The sequence below is a fragment of the Zeus faber genome (genome assembly GCF_960531495.2).
Source record: "Zeus faber genome assembly, chromosome: 5".
Taxonomy (NCBI): Eukaryota; Metazoa; Chordata; class Actinopteri; order Zeiformes; family Zeidae; genus Zeus; species Zeus faber.
In genome coordinates, this window is record NC_137192.1 from 21,543,215 (window position 1) to 21,566,554 (window position 23,340).

The following is a 23,340-nucleotide window of genomic DNA, read 5'->3' on the forward strand; positions in this document are numbered from 1 at the left end:
TGGAAACACCACGAGGGAACAATGCTGGCACCGTAGGATGCACCTGCTCTTGTGAAATGATCTCATAGTCCTTGGCTGTGATACGACCATGCAGAGCGACTATTGGACCCAATGACTCCCACAAGGTGGATGGATGCCCCATAACAACGCACCTACAATTCTGTCGAGACTATTTGGCCTCTTTGAAACTCTGTTGGTAGGTTGACTCAAGTTGTTTTGAAAACTCGAATTTGCAAGTGATAATTGTCGCACCCATTTTGTAGCCGACGGTAATACCCTAAGAGATGGCTTTAAGGACCATGGAGCGACTGTTTGACAAACTGAACTTTGGGTCTCCGCCACCAAAGGGCGGTGTTTCCTCACGCACCAGGACTAGAGCACGGGAGCGCTTTTATGGTTGCAAGGCAGTTAGTTTGGTGTGCTGTTCCTGTGGCCATTCTTGGCCAACTCGGCCCACGTTGGGCCCTGACAGAAATTTCCGGACCACCAAAGGCTGCTAGGGAAATTAGGCTAATAACAACAATAATCCCATTGTTTTATTTTGCAGCAATTATACAATGGGGTTGATACATTTTGGTATTGGTCGCACTGAAATCAAAGGGTGATGTGATATAACATAGGTCCAAAATACAATCTCAACGTAATCTTGTTCCATTTTGTAACTCATTAATTTAATAGAAAAATAAACTGGACAGTCAAATGACCCCTTGACCGGAGAATGTCACGGCTGCAAGATAAAAATGTTTCCGGAACAGTCAGTCAGTCAACACATGCAGACTGGTTACATAAGGACTGATCATTTCCGATAAAAGAGAAATAACTCATTTCTCCGAGGCCACACGAGACAGCGTGTAAATGAAAGCTCTTTTCCGAGCAGGGCTGGTTGCCATGCGTCACGCGGCACGGGAAGCACGGGGCTTGGTCCTTGGTTTTGCCGTCTCCAGATTTATTTATTTTTGGGGGGGGGGGGGATTAAGGTAGAAAGGGAGATGAGTCAAAAACAAAAGCCACGTCATGGATGGAAGATGTGGTGATACCGACCATAAGCCATTTGGAGCCTCGGGGCCTGCATGTATCCAGGGCGTGGTACATCTTTCCAGAAAATTGGGTGAAACCACAACATCGTTTCAGACACAAAAGCAGCACCGTCCGCCCTGGCACGGGACACGTCATCTGGCAGGAGAGACGTGCGCCACCAACCAGCTCTAAATGGCCTTAAAAATGTTGATACTTTACTTTTGCTTCACTGTTTTTTGATACTACATTTGCCCTGCATAGGTTTCTCTGATGAACGTCTAGTCGAAAGTTCAGAAAAATCGAAACCTTTTGAATAATCTCGCTCATAAAAATAAACTATTTTTTCCTATAGATCAGTGATTCTCAACCTTCTTCATGCCAAGGACCCTTAATTTGATATATGCACAAGGCCACAGACCCCATTCGATTAGATTAAGTCCCTGGAACCGCAATTTTTATTGTTGGATGTGATCTAGTCCAAAATTCCATCGCGGCCTACACAGATACCAGTCCAAAAGCGTCATTCACTAATGGTGCTGAGACCTTGTCAATGAAATAATAAAGACGTTTAACGATAAATCACTTTTGCTGGGAACACCCCGGGACCTCCGAAAGGACTGCCCCCCCCAGACCTCAGTGCTGCCATCAGTGGTCGGATCTTGTATTGCAACCAACAGGAAGTATGAACATTTCCCGACCTTTCGACTTTCATCGCCCATCATCACAGAAACTCTATGTTGGGGACTGCAATAATAATAATAATAATAATAATAATAATAATAATAATAATAATAATAATAATGATGATGATGATGATGAGGATGACAATGATGATGACGATGATGATGATGATGATGATGATGATGATAAAAATGATGATGGTGATGACAATGATTATGATGATTATTATGACAATGATGATGATGACAATGATGATGATGACAATGACGATGATGATGATGATGATGATGATGATGATGACAATGAGATGATGACAATGATGATGATGATGATAATAATAATAATAATAATAATGATGATGATGATGATGATGACAATGAGATGATGACAATGATGATGATGATGATGATGATGATGATGATGATGATGATGATGATAATAATAATAATAATAATAATGATGATGATGATGATGATGATGACAATGAGATGATGACAATGATGATGATGATGATGATGATAATAATAATAATAATAATGATGATGATGATGATGATGATGGTGATGACAATGATTATGATGATGATGATGATGACGATGACAATGATGATGATGACAATGATGATGATAATAATAATAATAATAATAATAATTATAATAATTTCTTAACCTATAGTAATAATGATGATAACGATTTCTCAACGAATAATAGATGATAATAATAATAATAATAATAATAACAATAATAATAATAATAATAATAATAACAATGATAATAGGAATTATAATAATTTCTAAACCTAACAGACCTGCTGTTGTACATGTGCTTTGGCAGCAACTGAGATTTCCCTTTCCAAATCAATAATCCGCTGCTTGTCAGCGCTAAAGAGGAGGCGATTAGCAGCATGTTGTGTTTACACTGCAGACGGGACACGCCCAGCTCAGTGTGGGTGCAGTCTGCCCCGGGCGTGGCGGGGGCAGGGCGGGGGCAGGGCGGGGGCAGGGCGGGGGCGTGACGGGGGCGGGGCGCAGGGCCAGGCGTCCCTCCCCGCCCCGCACCTGTAGCCCTGCGCCGAGCCCCCGCGGCGGTAGTCCGGCCGCATCTCGGAGGAGGCGAGGAGATGGCGCTCCACGACCCGCTGAAATCGGCCATGTCCCTCGGCGACGTGGGCGACACGTCGCTTGCGCTGCCGTCCGCGAACCTCCGGCGGTCGGGGGAACAGAGGGTTCTGGATCAGGTGGAAACCATCAGGAGGACCCGGACCCGGTCCCGGACGCAGAGCCGGTCCAGGACCCAGGGCAAAGGCGGTTCCGGAAGCCTCTCCCCGACAAGTAAGAACCCGAGTCTGGAGTGGAAGTGGAAGCACCGCACGCCGCACCCCCGATCCATCTGAACGCTCCACGCTGAATATTTCGTTTTATTCCGAATAATAAAACGTGTGTCACCACTGCATGACAACAAGAGAATAGAATCATGATTCATATTTTGTCCAAAGGATCCTGTTCACTCGATCTGCCGACACGACCAATGTTTCTATCGTTTGGGCTTTTTCAGCCTTTTCAAGTTCTTTCAGCCGAATGTTTACGTTCATGTTTTGTGCTTGAAATCGACATTTTTTATTTTTTATTGTTGTTTTAATTGCTTATTTCAACATTTACTTCACTAAAGTTCAATTCATTTAAAAAAAAATGATATTCAGTTTATGCTTAACGCGAATGAGCAGAGCTCGAACACGAGTTTCGCTTCATGTTAGGATTTGAATCTGACCAAACCAATAACAATATTCCGCAACATGTCCATACTGTACATAGGACATTTATGACTTTGGCCTAAATTGCAAGATATGAGGATCTGTCGAGCTGGTTACTGGCTGATAAATGCTGCATGTCTTACCATTAACTTAATCCATTGACCTGTGATCATTTGCTCTAGGTCCTCTGCAGGACAACGTGTTCGTAGACTCCTTCAAGACTCCGCCTGTGATGTCCAATGGGAGCAGCTTCAATGGAAATGCACTTTCAAAAACGGTGAGAGACTGTGGCCGTCCATTAAACTGCTTAGTTTGCCCAGCGACCAATATTCAGTTGCTCAAATTTACATCGAAATCAATTCACGATTGGACTTCATATGAAATGATTGGGTTTTGTTTTTTTTCATAATAAAGCTCATGCTCACTGAAGTAGTAAATTCAACAAGGCTTAAATTGTCACTTTTATTTTGAAATAAATACAAATAAAGACATGGAACAAATAACACCAGCATATACACAACCTTGTTTGCATTATATTGCACCTATACACTCTGTGTATATTGTACGTTATAGTGGGGAGAAATTTGATGCAAATTCAGGATATACAAATGCAGCATATACACTGTGGGGATTTTACTTTACTAATGGATTTGCTTTGGCGTTAACTATAAATGATTGACATGACCACAAAAAGCTATTTGGCCACTCTAGACGTTTCTGCTCCACAAAGCAAATGAAAATGTCTCAAGTATTTTTTTTTTTCTCCCTTTGCAAACAACCTAATCAGTTAATTCGCCTTCACGATTAAGTGCATTTTGTTTATCGCTGAAATGACATCTCTCTGCGTCAGAAATACAGTATCTTGTGTTCTGTGCCACCTGCAGCTCGGCCTGGAGAAAAGATTCCGCCAGAATACGGTGAACAACAGCAAGGGGTCCGGGGTTCGGAGGGCCACGGCGCAGTCGTGCTTCGGGAGGAGCTTCACCGTCGGGAACATGGTGTCGGTCGGCGTCCCCAACACCAGCTGCAGCGAGCCCAACCTGGACCTGCGGTTCGCCAAGCCTCAGCGCACCGTCTCGTCCGCGAGACACGTCTCCAACAGTTCCAGCGGCTACCTGATGGAGGGGGCCGGCGGCAAGGTTTCGACAAACGGCCAGCCGCGGTCGCCGCCGCACATCACTGCGAACGGCGCCAGTCAGACCAAGGGGAACACCCAGTTGAAGTCGTCATCCAGACAGTCAATCGTTCAGACTGCATCTAAAAGCAAAGTGGAGTCTGGGTACGTTGAACGATTGAAATATAAGATTTTGCTGACGTGTGCGTGTGCGGGTGTGTGTGTGTGTTGCATAATGCATCTTTTGTGCTTCAGGTTAAATGGCAACGGTGGTGTCGCTGACATCAGCATGACGGAGGCCGTGGAGTACCTTTCTAAAGAAGATCCGATGCTGCAGCTCTACGGAGCGACCTTCATTCAGCACAGCACCTTCATTCACGACAAGGCTAAGCAGGAGGTGTGTGATACAACCCTTTTTAAGAATGGCATTTTTCCCCATCCAAGAATAAAACAACTAAATTCAATGGATCATCCAGGAGTTGGAGAAATGACGTTGTATATCCAGAGGCCCTCTTATGTAACTGCGTCTCTCTTTAATTTTTTTTTGCCATGGTCTTTCCTGTCTAAGCTCAATTTGGGCGAAACCAATTATCATAAACTCCCCAGAGAGAGTTGAATTACCATCATGCGAAACGAGGGAAATTACCCCACCCCGCCCCGCGCACCTTTCCCAGGTCTTCCGGCTCATGGGGATCCCTCCGCTGGTGGCTCTGCTCCGCAGCCCCAAAGTCCAGGTTAGCCAGACGGCCTCGGCCGCGCTCCGCAACCTGTCCTTCAAGGACGACAACAACAAGGAGCAGGTGAATCGCTGCGGCGGCGTGGGCGAAGCTGCGGCCCTGCTCAGGGAGTCGGACTCTTCTGAGACGCAGAAACAACTGACAGGTAGCTGGGTGACACGCACGGACGCACGCAGCACGGACGCACGCACGCAGCACGCACGGACGCACGCACGCAGCATGCACGCAGCATGCACGCAGCATGCACGCAAGCAGCATGCACACACACACACACACACACAGTATATTTGCATACAGTAGTCACCACTTATACCTTATTATCCCTAATCCAGCTGTCATCGCTGCGATATTCTTAAATGCTGTCATGCCCTAAATAAACATCAATATCTGCACAGTGTGCACGAGATGTACACGCTGATCCTCCAGCAATCCAGCGTCCAATGATTACTGACAGCGAGGTATGTCTGACTGTGTAAAAACCCCGTTGTGTTAAATGCTCCAAATAGGAACAAAAATAGCATTTTTATGGTGGTCAGACGGCGGTTGCGTATGTAAACATTTTTTATGCACGTTTGGATTTTTCTTCTATAGTTTCCACAGAAAATACTGTCAATGAGATATTAACTGACACTGATTCTTATACTGAAATGATGGATGGAATGGTGGTTATATTTATGTAGACCTACTCTTTTTAATTCACATTCATATCATTTTCATCATCTCCATTGTTCCCATACGGAGCACTTCCAATACAGAAACATTCAGCAACTTTATTTTCGTCTAAAAATTGGTCAAAACCGATGAGGTTTGCGCGTGTCCCCGCAGGGCTCCTGTGGAATCTGTCCTCCGTGGACAGCCTAAAGCCAGACCTGGTGAAGGGCGCTCTGCCGGTGCTGATGGAGAGGGTGGTGCTGCCTCACACCGCGGGTCCCGACCGCGGCGGCGGCACCGACCAGGACCCGGAGGTCTTCTTCCACACCACCGGATGTCTCAGGTGAGCGCCGCCGCCGAGGACCACGCCCACCGGCTTGGGTCGCGGCCGTGCCCGCCTCGCTTGTGTCACTGCACGTTTGCAAAGTGATACTTCACTTCACCGGCGCTCTCCAGAGGAAGAGCTTCCTCAGAGGCCGCCCGGTTAAATAAACACTTTAGTCGTATCCCGTGAAATGTGAAACTACTAAGAAAAGGATTAAGGCAAGAATTTAACAGACGACACAAAAGGAAAGTGTTTCAAGCTGCACAACGCCGCGCAAATGGTTTACTGTGCTTGCTGCGGTGCAGTTGGGAGGACATGAATAGTTAAAATGCAAAATAGTTCATTTGAATGATTTACCTCTGAAATAATAGTATAAGGATAACAATGAAGAATAGTTAAATTGCAAAAAAGTTGATTTTGAATTATTCAATTCTGAAATCAAAGCAAACTTATAAAAATAACAATGATGACAATGATGTTAATATAATGATTGTGATTATAATAATACATTATTATTATTGTAATAATAATTACAACAATTGCAATTGTAATTACAATTACAATAATAATAATAATAATATTTATTGTTATTACAATTACAATAATACAGTAATTATTATTATTTAAAGTAACTACTAGTTGTTGATTTAGAGTATTGGATAGTGATGAATGGCAGAAGTGTGGTATGAATACTAGACAACAACGATGTACTACTTCATTGAATAAATTCATCTTGAAGTTAATGTATAATGTATTCTATGTTTAGATTTTATAGTTATTATGTCCACTTTGTACCTTTGTACCTTTTGGAAACCTGTCGACTCATGGATGTGACACAGACAACGGGAATTATGGCTCTCCTTTGTTTGCTTTGCAATGTTTATGAACCGACCCGTCTTTAACGCTTTGAACAGCTTGAGCTTTTTGTTGTTTGCCTCCGACAGAAACTTGAGCAGCGGCCAGCAAAGCATCAGGCAGACGATGAGACAGTGCCGCGGCCTGGTGGACTCCCTGGTGAGCTACGTTCAGGGGAGCGAGGAGGCCGGCAGACCGGATGTGAAGGTGAATAAAAGTCTAACAAACATGATAACGGCGGCGGCGTGTCCCGCGCCTCCGCCTCCGCCGCGCCGCGCCCCGCCTCGCACTTCATCTTGCCACAGCCGTTTTCAGAAATTCGGCGCGTGTTGACTGATGGACACGCTACCTCCACCTGCCTTTGTGGGTGGAAGTAGTTTGTTTTCTAGGTTTATTTAGAATGTACAATATAGCTTGCTTTACACAATGAAGGGTTTGGACTGGTTATATGAAGGGTGTTTGATTTTTTTGATTTTCAACTTTCAGAGCACGGCAGTCTCGCAACACACACCTGTTTTATTACACTTGTTGAAAACTTGTAAAGTACAGTAACCTGCTTCACAGACTGACAGACAGACAGACTGACAGACTGACTGACTGACTGACTGACCGACAGACAGACTGACAGACTGACTGACTGACTGACTGACAGGCACTTTATTCACCCCTGATGGGAAATACTGGTTCAATAGGCTGGTTTACAGTACCGAAATGGAAGCAAAACATTTTTTTATTTATATTATTTATATATTTCATTTATTTATATCATTTTTATATTTATTTAAATTGGCTTGTTTTAATTCAGATGAAAATCAACAAAGACCGATGACTAAACAGACATTAAATAGCTATCATATTTATTATTATTATTATTATTATTATTATTATTATTATTATTATTATCATATTTATGATTATTATTATTATTATTATTATTATTATTAATAATGATAATAATAATAATAATAATAATAATAAAATAATATTAATAATAATAATAATAATAATGATGATATTATTGTGATTATTAATATTATTATTATTATTATTATTATTATTATTATAGTAAAATTAATCGTAATAAACTGCCACTTATTCAAACCATGCTTTATTTAACCCCACACCTGTTGACACAGTCAGTGGAGAACTGCGTGTGCGTCCTTCACAACCTGACGTTCCAGCTGGAGGCCGAGGCCCCGGCTCTGTTCAGTAAGATCAGCGCCCTGTCCAGGCCGTCCGGCAGCACCTCCGAGGGGGACACGGGCCCCATCGGCTGCTTCAGCCCCCAGAGCAGCAAGGTGCTGGAGCAGGAGGTGAGGAAGGGAGGGAGGGAGGGAGGGAAAGAAAGAAAGAAAGAAAGCAAAGAAGAAAAATAACCCCGGGAAGTTGGAGTGTGCAGGTTTCAGGGCCGGCCGACACAGGTCTTTAACCGTTTCATCTGCCCTTTTTTTATTTTTTATTTTTTCTTCTTTGCGGGGATTTAACCATTTTAATGCCGGGGCTCGCCTCCCCACCTGCAAAAAGGTTCCCCCAGACCAACTTCCTACCCGACACCTGTTCTGCAACGGTGCATCCTGGGCCGAGCGGCGCCAAAGACGATTGTGATTGGTTTTAAAAAATAAAAACAAGACCCGTTTCCCCGGATGACAGCGGGTTGAGCCAGACCTTTCTCCGGCGCTGACACAGTGCGAAAAAAACCAACTGTGGAGATAGGTCCGGCTGTGCCAGAGCAGTGATTAAGTGTCTAGTCCTTCGTGTCATGTGTCAACGCCACGTCTCCCGTCGTGCGGGCACTAAGGGGAGTGTGTGAGCGTTCGTGGAGAGGCTCATATCACAGCGGACTTCAATTCTGCTGATTCCTTGAATACGTTGTTGACATCAGATTGAGGTTTTGCTGTTCGGGGGGGGGGGTGGGGGAGTGAATTTGGTATGAATAAGCCCCAAAGTACCTCAGTGCATTGATGTGAGTGCGTGTAACTTTCGCCTCCGCCTTAAAATCCACCCATATGAAGGACTCTGTCCCGACAGGTTCTTTTACAGATAGCGTGACATCATGATACGAAGGAACAAGCTGTTGGAACTTATTGGTGAGTGGAGTGAAAAGAGCTCCGGGGAGGTCACGAGATGTGTCATTGTAATTTCGCAATTTATATTTGCTCACCAGTTAAGCCTTACTGTAGGCTGTAATTTATCTCTATTCCCAAGGTTGAAAGGTTACACATGTGCATAGTTTTTTTTCCAAGCAACTACTTGAAAAAAAAAAAAAATGCGGTTACATGCGTGCCTTACAAAGTGCTTTATCTTCAAGTGCTTGCAATATGATAGTGCACTTTTGTAAAAGCACGAAAAAGCCGGAGAGCAAAACCATCCGTCCAAAAAAAAACTAGCCCATCAGCCCTGGAAGTTTAACCCGAGGAGGTAAACGGGTTCGGGGTGGAATGTGCCTTTATCCGACAACATGACATTGATGTTGATGTTGAGCGATGCATGCTTATATTCAAGCACATCAGCACTTCTACACCTCACCAATTCTCCGTCACAATTTTTAACCGTCCAAAGTCACCTCACCCGCCGTCGCGCAGCACCGCCTCCTGCTCGGTGAGAAACGGGCGGTGCGGGTTCCGATCCCTCCCAAACTCTTGTTTCTGTCGTAGCGCCACTTTGACTACCCGGTCGTGGAGGACCCCCACCCGAAAGGAGCCGGCTGGCTGATCCACTCCAAGACCCTGCGGAGCTATCTCTCCCTGCTGGGCTCCAGCCAGAGGGACGACACCCTGGAGGCCTGCTCCGGTGCCCTGCTCAACCTCACGGCCCAGCACGGCACCGTAAGGAAAACACCTATCTCTATGCGACGGCACGCGAATAGGGAACCAGGCGTTAAAGACGAGCAGGGAACGCATTGAGGCGCCCCAACGGTGCAGTGAGAAACGTTTTGGTGAAAGAGCTGCGGTCAATTGCGGCCCCCGAAAACGTCCGATCTGCCGATTCCGTTGAATCATGTGAAAGATTCGCTTTTTTTTTTTACGCTCTTGTGTACGTGAATGATTAACCCACTCCTCTAGTTTTACATCTTTTAAATCACCGTCCGCGTGCACCTCGCTTTATTGGGTTTTCTGTTTTTGTTTTGCCTTCCGTATATTTAACATTGTCTTTTTTTTTTGTACCCCTCCCCACTGCAAAGCCCTTTGGAGCAAAATAGCCGTCGCTATTTAAAAGCTGCTTTATAAATAACGACTGATTTGATTTGATTTGGATGAAGTACATAGAAATTGTTGAAACATTGCTGATTGGGTTGTGGTCAAATTTTATCATGAAGTTAATTTCCCTGAAGACGTTTTCATTTTTTGCGTCCGTCCAGGTCTCCAGTGTGATGGCACAGACCATCGTGCAGAAGCTGAATGGTCTGCAAGTCATCACTCCACTGCTGAAGTCGCCCAAAGTCACCTTGCAACGGAATTTGGTCTCTCTGATCGGAAACCTCGCCAGGAGCAGCAATCTACAATCTGCCGTCGGTAAAGAGGGCCCGAAATTTGACATGACGAAGGACATTTTGACGTAGGGCATTTTTTTAAGAATCCTAGAAATCAATTTGAGGCGAATATTTACCTGGTGTCAGAAATACAACTAAGGTAAACATGTATTGTAATTAATCCGAAAACAACGAGTGTGACTTTTCTTTGTTCTGCTGTAAAATAAACATATTCACAGTATTTTACTTTCTTTCCTCGAAGCCCGTCAAGCCCTGCCGGAGCTTCTGGGCGTCCTGAGCACCGCCACCGGGGAGGGCGATGAGTCAGACGACACTCTGGCGATGGCGTGTCAGACGGCTCATCTGCTGCTGCTGAAGGAGCCCAAAATGGGAAAGTACCTGTTGACGGGCAAAGTGATCAACTCCCTGAATAACCTCAGTCAAAACAGGTCAATTTAAACACAACTGCCACACCTCCCAAAAAATACAAAGTTGTTGATATGAATTTCACTGAGTGGTTGAACTATGGTCTATTCCTTTTGTTCACTTTGAGTTGCTATTATTCATATATTATGGCACTTTATTAATGTCAGTTTTTAGCTTAATTATAAGCATAATGAAAGCATATTTTGCTTATTTGTTGTTGTTTCTTTTTCTTTCTGCAAATTAGATATTTCCCCAAATCCAGCAAAGCCGCAGCGTTGCTGCTTTTTAATCTCTGGTCGGAGAAAGACATTCAGAGCTTCCTGAAGAAGGTGAGTTCAGAGCAGTGCAACTGTGCACTCAGGTGTGTGTGTGTGTGTGTGTGTGTGTGTGTGTGTGTGTGTGTGTGTGTGTGTGTGTGTGTGTGTGTGTGTGTGTGTGTGTGTGTGTGTGTGTGTGTGTGTGTGTGTGTGTGTGTGTGTGTGTGTGTGTGTGGAGGGGTTTAAAAATATTTGCACTGGGGCTGATCACCTGATCACATGTTACGCTACTGGTTCAGTTATTGTAAACGCACGAATCAGACTCACTAAGTTGGGTGTGACCAGGCTGGGAACTTTTGCTTTTTTTTTTTTAAACCTGAGTTCACTTTGATGTCCACGCCTCGCTCAGGTATTTTTGAGAAAACAATGAGACGGAGACAGAATGATAGGCTACATTGTGCGCCCGAAATGGAGAATGCCTGTGGACTTAACAAGGAGCTGAACGCCACGGCGAAGGGATCTCTCGTAAAATAAACAAACATGAACTTTGGTTACGCATGTTATTTTTTTAATAATGCAAGGTTGTCATTTCTTTCTTTGTTTACGTTTGATCATTGCACTAATCGCTGTCTAATGATGAATCCAATGTCACACAGAGAGGAATGAATAAAGCCTCCTTTGTGAACGACGTCACGACCACTGCTCACAAGTCTATTCAGGTCGTGGAATAGTCGACAGCGGCTGAAGAGATTCCCCCGAAGCTCCCACTTGTGAACAGCTCCGAAAGAACTGCCACCACACCCGCGAGACATAAACATTGTAATGCCTTAAGGAATAGAAAATGTAAAAAATTATATAGATGTGTTGGTTTGTTTTTTCCTGTCAATGAATGGTTTCTGTAATCTGTAAATATCGCTATACTTTTAATTGAAGATAATAGGTACTCAAAGGTGGGAAAACTCCAAAATTGTTCAGTGCAAAGTGGTAAACAAACATTAGCTTTATTTTTTTACTATACATACCATGATATAAATTCATTTTATAGTTTTAATGATGTTAAATCTTGTAATGTTGGTGTAGAGATCTTAACAACCGATTTTAACATTTGCACTGAATACGCTGTTTTTACAGAATTTAAAAAATATATGTATGTTTTTCTATACAATACAGAAATGTTATTTCTGCTGTTGAGGCTGGGAAGTGTGAAGAATAACAATAAAGTTGCTCAAAAAGAAATTTTTCTAATTTTAATTTTTGTTCAAATTTGAAAAGCAGATATTTTTTACTGCATGCTTTAGTGAATGAACCAATATATAGTGTATAGCATATATATCATATCATATAATCAAATTACAATAGCTATTATAATAGTCCAATTGTTCATCTTTGGCAGACAGTCATGAAAGTCACAAGCGTGTCACATTGCACACACCCTGAACTCAACACTGATTCACTGGCACCGGTCACAGTCACACCCTGTAGGATATACCCAGATTAAGTAGAACTTCATTTTAACTTCAAATTTAAGCCATTTATTATGCCTTATTTTTATTTTCAGCAGGTAAATGTGGATGTCCCCAGTGACATCGTGACTCTTGCAGTCCTTGAAGGGATTGCAATTTGGCGCCACATGAGTTGCAAATAAATTAAATACACGTTTAATACTTTGAATTACAAGTCAGAATGCATAATCCTATGTACTAAACATTTTATTTCTTCACCACTTGGCTGCATGGTTTTTCACTCGTACATGAAAATAAAACTCGGGTGCATGCCCACATCAGTTAAAATATATTTTGGAGGGTATCGCAATTCCACACTCTATAAAAAGAAAGATTGAGTTGGCAGGACAATAAAAACATTTTTTTTGTTTAGCCTGCATTTTAAGCGTCACGAAGGTGCGGCAGACAAAACACTGAATGAGCTCTTTGTTTTAATTCCCACTGCCCAGGAAGCCAAGGCAGCCTGTCGATTCATGTCGTTTAATTCTCCAAACAAAAGATACAGGATGCAAATTTTATATGTTAAAAAAAACCCCCAAAAAAACAAGGGTTGAGGCTTTTTAACGTGCGGCTAAAGGGAAACGTCACACCTGCATAATATTTTCAAACTTGTATAAATTCAAATTCACAACAACAATAAAATCTTCTTCTTTGTTTCAGAAATAAAAAAATGACACTGTTTTCACCACGCTGTGAAGTTCAACAAGTACGAGAAGTTTTCCTCCGGTAGCAACGGGACCTTACTTTCTCAGGCCACGTTTGCTGCGGCCTCCCTTTGAACTGAGAAGGAAGCAGAAGGTGAGAGCGAAATATGTCAAGTCAGATCAGAAACTGACTTTAATAGAGTTCTACAATTCCTTCCAACACCTCCCCTCCAAAGTCGTCCCTCCTGCCGCTGTCATGTGTAAGAGTGTGAGTGATCCATCTCCAACACGCCTTATACCCCAGGGAGGATTCCTCCCCTACAGATAATTATCTTTGCGCATAAACATTTGGCTTGAAGTACGACTGCAAAGTTCCATTTTTTGGGAGGATTATTTCCTGTCTTCTTATCACACGTGGCAATCAGGAGCTGCTTTCACACATGCACTCCAGACAATGTCCAGATAATGTCCAGACCTGATTATTGTCCAGAGTTGTCCTTTCACAAAAAAAAAAAACACCCAGCACTCTGCACCTTCCACCGTGGATTGGTTTTGGTGTAAAATCTTGAGGTAACGAGTGATATTTAATGGGATTAATGACATTTTTTTTTGGTCTTATTTTGATCTTATATAAAACGTATAAAACTATTTATCACTTCTGCAGACAATAAGTATCGGTCAAAAAGTTGTTATTTTGTTTTACTCATTATTCAAAATTGGCAGAACAGCAACAACAACAACCTTAAATGATGTGAGTGAATGAGGTGAGTCAACTTGAACTTGAAAGGAGTTATCTATCAATTGCTGAGTTGTATTTATTGTGTTTATTGTTGTTGTTTTCGTGTTTTAAAGTGTCGACCTGTATTTCCTGGACTTCTATTTACCTCAACTGCAGAGGGTACCAGGCCTTTTATATCAAATTCCCTCTGTATAATAAGTATATTTGATCATAGTTTAGTATGAATTTTAGATCAAACTTCCGCCTGGGTGCCATGCCATGCAAACAAGTGAAAAAAGAGAGAGCTCGTAGCTACCGTAAGATTCACATGTGGTGGTAGCCGGTGGGGAAATTACAGTTTTCAGAGTTCGCCTTGAACTTCCTGCTTGGCGCACTCGAGCTCAGAGCAGGGCATGTGCCCCATTAGGCGATCTGCAATCTGCTAAGAAGCAGTAAGTAAATTACATTTACCATTTATCCAAAGCGACTTACAATTATTCAAACATCGACGGACGCAGCCATCAGGAGCAATGAGGGGTTAAGTGTCTTGCTCAAGGACACTACAGCATGCTAGCAGGAGGAGCCTGGAATCGAACCAGCAAGCTTTAGAGTACTAGACGACCAGCTCAACCTCCTGAGCTACCCACCCCTGAAATGAATCTTCGTGTTGACTATGCCCCAAGCATTTATTAGAGGCCCAGTTTTTCTCTGACTACCAGTTTATATTTGAGGAAATACGGTATGTATAAATGAAATCACTCCATTCGATGGGTGTAGTATGTTAAATTAAGGAATTAATTGAATTAAAAAAATCTAAAATTCACAAATGAGTGAAAATGCACTGTAGTAGTAAATCATTTATTTATTAATAATTTTTTTTTTTTTTTTTTGATGTTTTGAAAATAAAATAGCCCTTATCAGAAACAAAGAAACATTAAGTTCAAGAAACAATTATTATGAATTTCTAAAGTGTACTTTAGACAAAGCAGGCTATGGCTTGCATAATCTCACGTCAAAGTCCAGTGTAAGAATTGCATGGCATGTGATAAAACAAATGGGCCCAAATGATCTGGATGGCAACGGGGGGGGGGTCACAGAGCGTTTTTAGGCTGCAGCTGTCGAGCTGCCACCCCATCCCTTCCTCCCTCTGTTTGTGCTCTGATCCGTGGGCTGCCCTTTTCTAAAACTCCTTTCTTACAGTACCCGTGCATTTTGCTACCGCATGCCTGTTTTGTTAGGTGCTGTACTGCAGCTGTCTCCGAAACAGAGGGGGAGGTGGTGGTGGTTTTGGGCAGGGCTTTTCGGAAGGAGGTGGGAACTCGATGAGGTCGCTCGGTGAGCCTGGACACCGGGGGCCCAGGCTTAGCGGTCTTAGCGCGGAATTAGCAGCGTCTGTTCACCTGGTCGGAGAGAGCTAATGCTGGGCTGGTAATTTTTTTTTTGTTTTGCCCTATTTCCTCTTCTTAAATTTGACACGTTTTTGACAGGCTCAGTGGTGCTCTTCGAGAGTTTAAATAGGTATTTTTACAAGGAAGTGTGCGAGGTATACATGACAACATAAATGAAACAACGATGATTTTATTACCACTTAAACCTTAATTCTGATGGCGATGGTTTACAATAATGAATTCAATATTTAAAGTGGTAATCCGTAAGATTATTTTCTTTTAAAAAATCTCATATTTTATATTTATCCCATATAAATTTAGCTGACACTTTATAAGCAATTCAATTTATTAGCGTTCTGCATGTTATCGTCTATATGCCGTTTCCATTGCCGGTGGTGGGGTCCACCACACCTTTTCCTGCAACAATGCACTGAAGTGAAAGTTAGTGAATTTGACGACGCAGTTATTGTCACTAAATTGTCGAATATGAGTTCCAAAAATTCCAATGAAAATCCAAAAAGCTGCCGCTTCGAATGGAATTCTGGGATTTGTAATGTAATCCACCACACATCTATCTGATTGATTTTCACTTAAACTATCATTAAGGTTTTTTTTTTTTTATTATTATTATATTTTTCAAATATATGCTCCACATTAATTAAAATACTTCTTTAAAGTATCCCTCAAAGTCCCTCATAGTTGGGTCTCTAATAAATAAAAAATACTCACATTTTTTGATGATCGCTCACTCGGTTTCTCAGCACAGTGACCTGAGTTGCAGAGGTGACATCTGGTTAACCTATGGTTAACACCTTGAGTATTTGCACCTTGAGCGTGTGTGTGTGGGTGTGTGTGTGTGTGTGTGTGTGTGTGCGTGTGTGTGTGTGTGTGTGTGTGTGTGTGTGTGTGTGTGTGTGTGTGTGTGTGTGTGTGTGTGTGTGTGTGTTAGGTTGTCTCTATATCAGTCAGTATCAGTTCTGTCATGTTGGCAGCACATCCTACATATTTAAGGAGAGCCCCATTGGGTGAATGTGTGGTTGCTCTAACCTCGTACTTCTGCTTCATGTATTTGTACTGCAATTCAAATTTCTCTGCCTCCAGCTGATGCACCCATTTCCAGAGTTCGTCGGCCTTTTCCCTTTTTGTGTTTGGAGAATTTAAAAGAAATGAGAGAAGCCCTCACATTGTAAGTCATAGAAAAACACCAATAGACTTTAACTTCTTATCAGGTTTTGTGGCAGAGTTTGATGTATTAACCAAACCTTTGCGTATGGCAATCTGCATTAATATAAATCAAATAAAAGAATAATAACATTTTAAAATCAAATAATGTAATAGAAATATAACATAAGTTAAAATAATATAAATAATATTAATACATTATAATAAAATAATTAATATGAAATAAATTAAATAATAAAAAAAATAAAAAAAAATTTTAAAAAGCGTTTCTCTTTTTAAGTGAGAAAGTGTGTGTTGAACTGGTTTTATTCACCATAAAAGCATAAAAAAAAACCAATATTCCTTCTGGTGTCTCTTGCATCCATCAGATATAATTATTTGTATAGGTTATTTGTGGGGGTTCTACCTGAGTTTGTCTTCTTTCAGGTGATCGACGTGCAACTCCTTACGCCTATCGCTCAGAATCTTCCTCTTCTTCTCGCGTTCTGTCTGACTTTTGGTTCCTCCTTTATTCTGTGTCTGTGGTTTGGATGGACAGAGATTACAGGAGACCTCAGTTGGGAATATTCACTGTTGTTATGAAGAAAACAATGGCTGGTCTCACCTTGTACCCAGAGAAGTTCAGGCTGGTGAGAATCTTCTTCTTCTTAGCATCATCGTCTGCTTTCTTCCTTGCTTCTTCCTCTTCTTTCCGGGCTTTCTCCTCCTACAGTAGATGGATGGATAGATAGATAGATGGATAGATATGGAAATAATGTCTTTTTTTTCCAGTTTCTAAGTGTAAATATTGTATGACTGACCTTCTATACCTTTTTTGTCATTATATGTTTTATGCTGTGAATTCTCTAAAAATGTCTGCTGCCTTCTCGGCCAGGTCGCTCTTATAAAAGCAATTCTGAATAATCTCAATGAGACGAACCGGGTAAAATAAATGAACAATAAAATAAAAAATATATAGACAGACATATAGGCAGGTAGATAAAGTGATTCATATTTTAGAGTTTTTGTCATCGGGGTGCTGACTGAAATTTAATTGTGTTCACCTATCAAACCTGGGTCCTGGGTGGGGTTCTCCACCATGCTACAGAACAGCTGACATTACAGAGATGCTTTCAGCCCAGTTGTATGAGTAAGAGATTACCCGTTTCTTTGGAAATTCTGAAACTACGCCTGGCCGGCATGTTGAAACAAATACTGAGAAATGAAAATTATCCAGATAATTAGAGTCAGCACATGGGAAGACATACGCACAGCCAGTTTGTTATGCCGTTCCCTTTCCCTCTCCGTTCGGATCTTCATTTGCTCTGCTCTCTCAGACCGTCGTTTCTCCTGTGCTCAAAAGGAAAAAATATATATTATTAACATATACAGTAAAAAAACACACACACACACACACACACACACACACACACATTTTAACACCTTAATATTTGAGATTAAATATATGATTATTTTGTTTCAATATTATTCACTAATATCTTATGATATATATATTTTTTATATATAATCTTATCTTAATCATATTAACTGTAATAACTGATAAACTTTTTTATCAGATATTTTTAGAATCTTCATATAATACATTTATCTACACCTATAAACTTAAGACATAGAGATCTATATTTTTTTTACTATTATTGTTTTACTTTTATGTTTTTAATTAAAAAATGTAAAATAATACAATTATATTATTCAATTTAAATATTTTTTATATAATTTAAAATAAAAATAATAAGTTTGTAATTTTGAAATCTTTTTTTAATATATTTCCTTTCATTAGTGAACACTGACACATGACAGAAGCCATTAAGACATTATTAACAAATAATTTTTCTTAATGTACTTTCTGTGTCATCTCACTTCAAGGAGGAGAATGAGGACCTTACGATGCGGTCTGTGAGGTTGAGCAGTTCCTCCTCCTCCTTCTTGCGACTCTCAAAATGAGCATCGATCAAGGTCTGGAGCTCGGTCAGGTCTTTCTCCATACGCTTGCGATGGATGTCCTGCAAGTGGAGCGTGGGAGAGAGGGGGAGGGAGGGAGAGAGAGAGAGAGAGAGAGAGAGAGAGAGAGAGAGAGAGAGAGAGAGAGAGAGAGAGAGAGAGAGAGAGGGTGGGTGTGGTGAGAAACAGCGCAAAAAACAACAACGAAACCAACCGTGACATGCAGTAACATGCGCTCACATCAAAGTCCACTTTCTCTCCATCTGGGATCTTTGGAGCCGCTAAGCCGGGTACAAAGCCTGATCTGAGGAGAAGAAAACAATTTAACATGGACGGGGAATTCTCCAATGTCTAATGTAATTTAAAATTAAGCAGTTTGTACTCACTTCGTCTTGGGCCTCGCCTCCTCTGTGATTGAAAAGTCAGAAAAGTACAATAGTTATTATCTGTGTGTGTGTGTATATATATATATATATATATACATATACACACACACACACACACACACACACACACACACACACACACACACACACACACACACCTCACAAAAAGTTAGGGATATACGGCTTTCGGGTGAAATTTCAGGATGAACCTAAAATGCACTATAACCTTTACAGGTGAACTTAATTTGACCTTCTCTAAACTTTTGAATGCACATGTCCAACTGTTCAATGTTTCAGTACTTTTTGCACAACTTGCTGTTCTCTAACAAGGAGCTGAACGGCAAAATTCACAATAGGTGTTTGATCGATGAATCGACCAATACATTTCCTGGTTCAAATAGAATTGGTATTTAAACAGTCCTCTTCATCATGCTGTTCATATTTTGACATCATGAGACCAAGACCAACACCTAACAACTGATCAACAGTACCTCACCATTGCGAGGCTTCAAACAGGATGTTCTCAGAGGGAAGTGGCCACTGAGCTTAGAGTGTCACAGAGTGTCATCAGCAGGTTGCAACAGAGATACAGAGAGACTGGAAGAGTCACAGAAAGGCATAGAAGTGGACGTCCTTTGACCACATCCCACCCTGATGAGCGCTTCCTTATGAACAGTGCCCTGCGGAACCGGATGATGAATGCCACTTAACTCCAGGCACATTTAAGGGAGGTGACAGGCACCCAAGTGTCACGTCAGACCATTCGAAACAGTTTACATCAGCGTGGTCTGCGTGCTAGACGACCTACGAGGGTACCTGACCACACCACCAGGCACAGGCATCATCGTCTTGCACGGGCCAGAGAGCATTCACGCTGGACGAGGGACCAGTGGCCTCAGTGCTGTTCTCTGATGAAAGTCGATTCACGTTGAGCAGAAATGATGGCCGCCAGCGATGTTGGAGACGTCAAGGAGAGCGCTATGGTGGTGGGGGTGTTACAGTGTGGGCAGGTGTGTCTAGTCAATACAGAACTGCCCTACACTTTGTGAATGGTACAGTGACAAGCCCATACTGCCTGAATACCATCATTAATCCAGTCATTGTGCCCCTGCATGAACAACACAGGCCTCATTTCATCTTCATGGACGACAATGCTCCAGCTCATGGAGGTCGCATCATTAGGGAACGGCTGCTGGAGACTGGGGCACCTCAAATGGAGTGGCCTGCACTTTCTCCAGACCTGAATCCCACAGAAAACCTATGGGATCAGCTGAGTCGCCGTGTAGAGGCGTAACTCTGTGCCCCAGAACCTCAATGACCTGAGGGCCGCCCTTCAAGAAGAGTGGGGGGCCAGGCCTCAGCAGACAATAAGTCGACTTGTGAACAGCATGAGACGTCGTTGTCAAGCTGTAATTGATGCTCAAGGGCACATGACAAGTTATTGAGACATTGCCATTTTTTGTTGTGGTAAACCCACCACTGTTGTTGGCTTTTGTTTCAATAAATTGTTTGAGATGAGGAAATCACCATTGCATGCTTCTACTTAAATGCCCTACTTTCATGATATAATATCACTGTAGCGTGAACTTTTTACATTTTCCATAAATTTCACCCGAAAGCCAATCCCCATGTTTTGCCATTGGGTTTGAACTTCCCGTACCTCCTTCGTCATTATCCTCTCCAGCGTCTGGTGACAGACAATACAGTCATTGTTATGACAACAGAGAAAGATAAACCCTACAGACAGGCTGTGACCTGCTTCAACCCTAGAAATATATATTTTAAACACTGTTCGATAACACACATGCATACAGGTAGTAAAAAAATCCTAGAGAAATATAGGGTTGAAGAGAAGTCCACAGTTCTGCTTTTTAGAAGGAGAGGAGATTAAAGTAAATGAAAACAAGTTTTAGTAGTGATTTTAGAGCAACATTCACTCCCTACCATGATCCCAACTGGCTGCACCGTGTCAAGAATTAGAATACTGTTTGTTCTTTTTTACTCAGAAGGGTTGTCAATAAAAACAAAACAACAACCAAAAATGAAGGCTACTGCTTATTGAAAAAGCCAGGCAGTGTTCTCTTATTAAGGCAGGGTTTTTCCAACCGCTGTGCCGTGTGCCACTTGGGCGGCGTGAAAATAAATGTCAAATTACACTTAAATTAAAAGTGGAAATTATCTTGTGTTGCAAGATCAGAAATGCATCAGCTCCAACCACAATAGTGAGAATGATTAGTCAGCCATAAAAAGAAGCATGAGCATGGTTATGTGCATTATAATGTGTTTGTTTTGTTTTTTAGTGGTTAACAGGACAGTGGTATAAGTGCCATGGGAATATCTAATTGTAAAATGTGTGCCTTGTGTTGAGGTAAAGGTTTATCTGTAATCAGTGTTGTTGAGGAGGTGTAACATAAAGAAAAACTCTGGTATTTTCTAGCCTTTGATTTAGCCTTTGTTCTTTGATCATTGGAATCAGAATCTTTTGAATTGAGCCAATTTCAAGTCCCTGCAAGGCAACAATAAATGTGTTCTGAGTTTGTCACACCACAGAAAAATGTGTTATTAACCACCCAGCCAAATTTGAATGATTCAAAAAATCTGCAAAAAAAAAAAAAGTGGTTTTAAAATCGAGAAAAAAGGCATTTCTCTGCTCTGAGAGGGAAGAGATGAAGAGGCTGAAACCATGCAGCCTCTCGCAAGTGTAAAATACCACTAATCCAATAACTAAATATACAAATCCAAAATCAGAACAACGGCCTGTTTTTTGTTGTTTTGATTTTGTTCTGAAGTTTAAAATAGAACATGAGAAAGCCCCGCTCAAAGACCTGTTCCCCTGGCTCGTGCCGAGCCGGGACAGCGCCCCGCTGTCTGGGAGCGCACGAAGCTGGAGGAGCCCCAACCTCGGAATGGAATGTAAATGTAAATTGGGAAACAATCCAGGAAAGAGGCATTTGTGGGACAAAGACGCCATAGCTAGATAGCAAACTAGTGTAGGCTGTAGTAACTCGCGATTGAGCGGGCGAACCACTGAGGCTAACGCGCTCTACTCTTACAGTATATAGTGTTAGGGGAGGGGCCATGCCAAGTATGACCACTCTACGTCATTGAGTCATGATTTAGGCCCACCCAAAAAAATCAGGAACACAAAAATGGTGAGAAACAGTTTAACGGTGTAACTCCACAATTCAGTACTAAATGGTTCAGCCTTTTCACGTTTTCAGCAATTACTTTCTAACATGTATAATGTGTCTAGAAACAATTCTCGGAACTGACTTTACAGGAACTTTAATAGAAGACTAGAAGATTCTGATGCCAGTCACTCGAGTTGATGCCAAGTAATGGAAAGATAAGGTTTACATAAAAAATAACACATTTTTTCTGTTGTGACTGCAGTCTCCTGTCATTATAGAGGAAGTTCAGAACAGGCATGTGACCCTAGAGTTGGAGAAAGATACTGCGCCTCACTCAGACTGTCCGTATTGATAAGAGGTTATTGTTTTGAACAATGAGTTAGTATCTGGCTCTGCTCATGTGGCAAGGCGTGTCTCCATACCTTGGCTTGTTTCCTCCTGAACGTCTGCCCAGCGCCACAGATAAAAATGGAAAGACGACAGGAAGAAAAACGACAATAGAACCCGTCACTCTGTCCCCTTCTTCCCCTCCATCAATCATTCATCACTGACTGCCTGTGATTTTCATGTTCAAAACATTATTACAAAACCTTGGTTGGGTATTTTGAATCGCATAACCTTCTGCAAAGGTTTAGAGTTCACCAACTGAAAGAAAATATTGACATCTATAATGACCTTTCTGAAAGTCATCCAGTGTGATATGTTTCGTTAATTGCAACCAGAGGTAAGACCAAAAACAAAATTTAACTGTATTTTACAATTAAAATTTGGATGCTGGGTATTTAATAATGCATTAATAAAAAGTCTGACTTTTTCATTGGCGAGCCTCACAATTCAAATTAGAATCAAAATGTAATAAGTTATTACAGGCCTACAGTATATGTTCAATTTTGGAAATACTTGAGCTAGTATTATACTCCTAGGTTATTTCCTATGTTAATATTCCATGTGAACAGCAGTTATGAATGGCATGGTTGTAGTTCTTATTCAATTATGTTTTGGGAAAAGTTGTGGCTTAATATGGCTGACATGCAAACAAAATTAGCATAAGCGTTACTACCTTCTACCTCCTCTTCATCCTCCTCCTCAACTAGCTCCTCCTCCTCCTCCTCCTCCTCCTCCTCCACCTCCTCTGTGCAAAGCAAGCCGCTTGGGTCAGCAAAGTA

The 23,340-nt window shown here is 41.8% G+C and overlaps 2 protein-coding genes across 3 annotated transcripts; one reads left to right on the plus strand and one right to left on the minus strand.

The window, feature by feature from the left end:
* The first annotated feature begins 2,802 nt into the window (after positions 1–2,802).
* Positions 2,803–12,395, plus strand: pkp1b (plakophilin 1b). 2 transcript variants are annotated; one of them, XM_080000902.1, is made up of 13 exons: positions 2,803–3,029; positions 3,631–3,725; positions 4,333–4,727; positions 4,818–4,959; positions 5,237–5,444; positions 6,125–6,293; positions 7,220–7,337; positions 8,267–8,443; positions 9,785–9,955; positions 10,489–10,642; positions 10,862–11,048; positions 11,270–11,354; positions 11,939–12,395. In XM_080000902.1, exons 1-13 carry the CDS (start codon positions 2,819–2,821, stop codon positions 12,011–12,013), a joined length of 2,187 nt encoding a protein of 728 aa, XP_079857028.1. In that variant the 5' UTR covers positions 2,803–2,818; the 3' UTR covers positions 12,014–12,395. The 2 variants fall into 2 exon arrangements, with proteins under 2 accessions (XP_079857028.1, XP_079857027.1); XM_080000901.1 differs by having other exon boundaries at positions 4,333–4,959.
* A 578-nt stretch (positions 12,396–12,973) lies between these two features.
* tnnt2b (troponin T type 2b (cardiac)) lies at positions 12,974–20,729 on the minus strand. Its single transcript, XM_080000908.1, has 10 exons — positions 20,704–20,729; positions 19,044–19,065; positions 18,898–18,961; positions 18,603–18,719; positions 17,968–18,045; positions 17,321–17,422; positions 17,123–17,235; positions 16,582–16,672; positions 16,264–16,304; positions 12,974–13,564 (listed from the first exon to the last, which is right to left on the minus strand). Exons 4-10 carry the CDS (start codon positions 18,699–18,701, stop codon positions 13,525–13,527), a joined length of 564 nt encoding a protein of 187 aa, XP_079857034.1. The 5' UTR covers positions 18,702–18,719; positions 18,898–18,961; positions 19,044–19,065; positions 20,704–20,729; the 3' UTR covers positions 12,974–13,524.
* Positions 20,730–23,340: the final 2,611 nt, after the last annotated feature.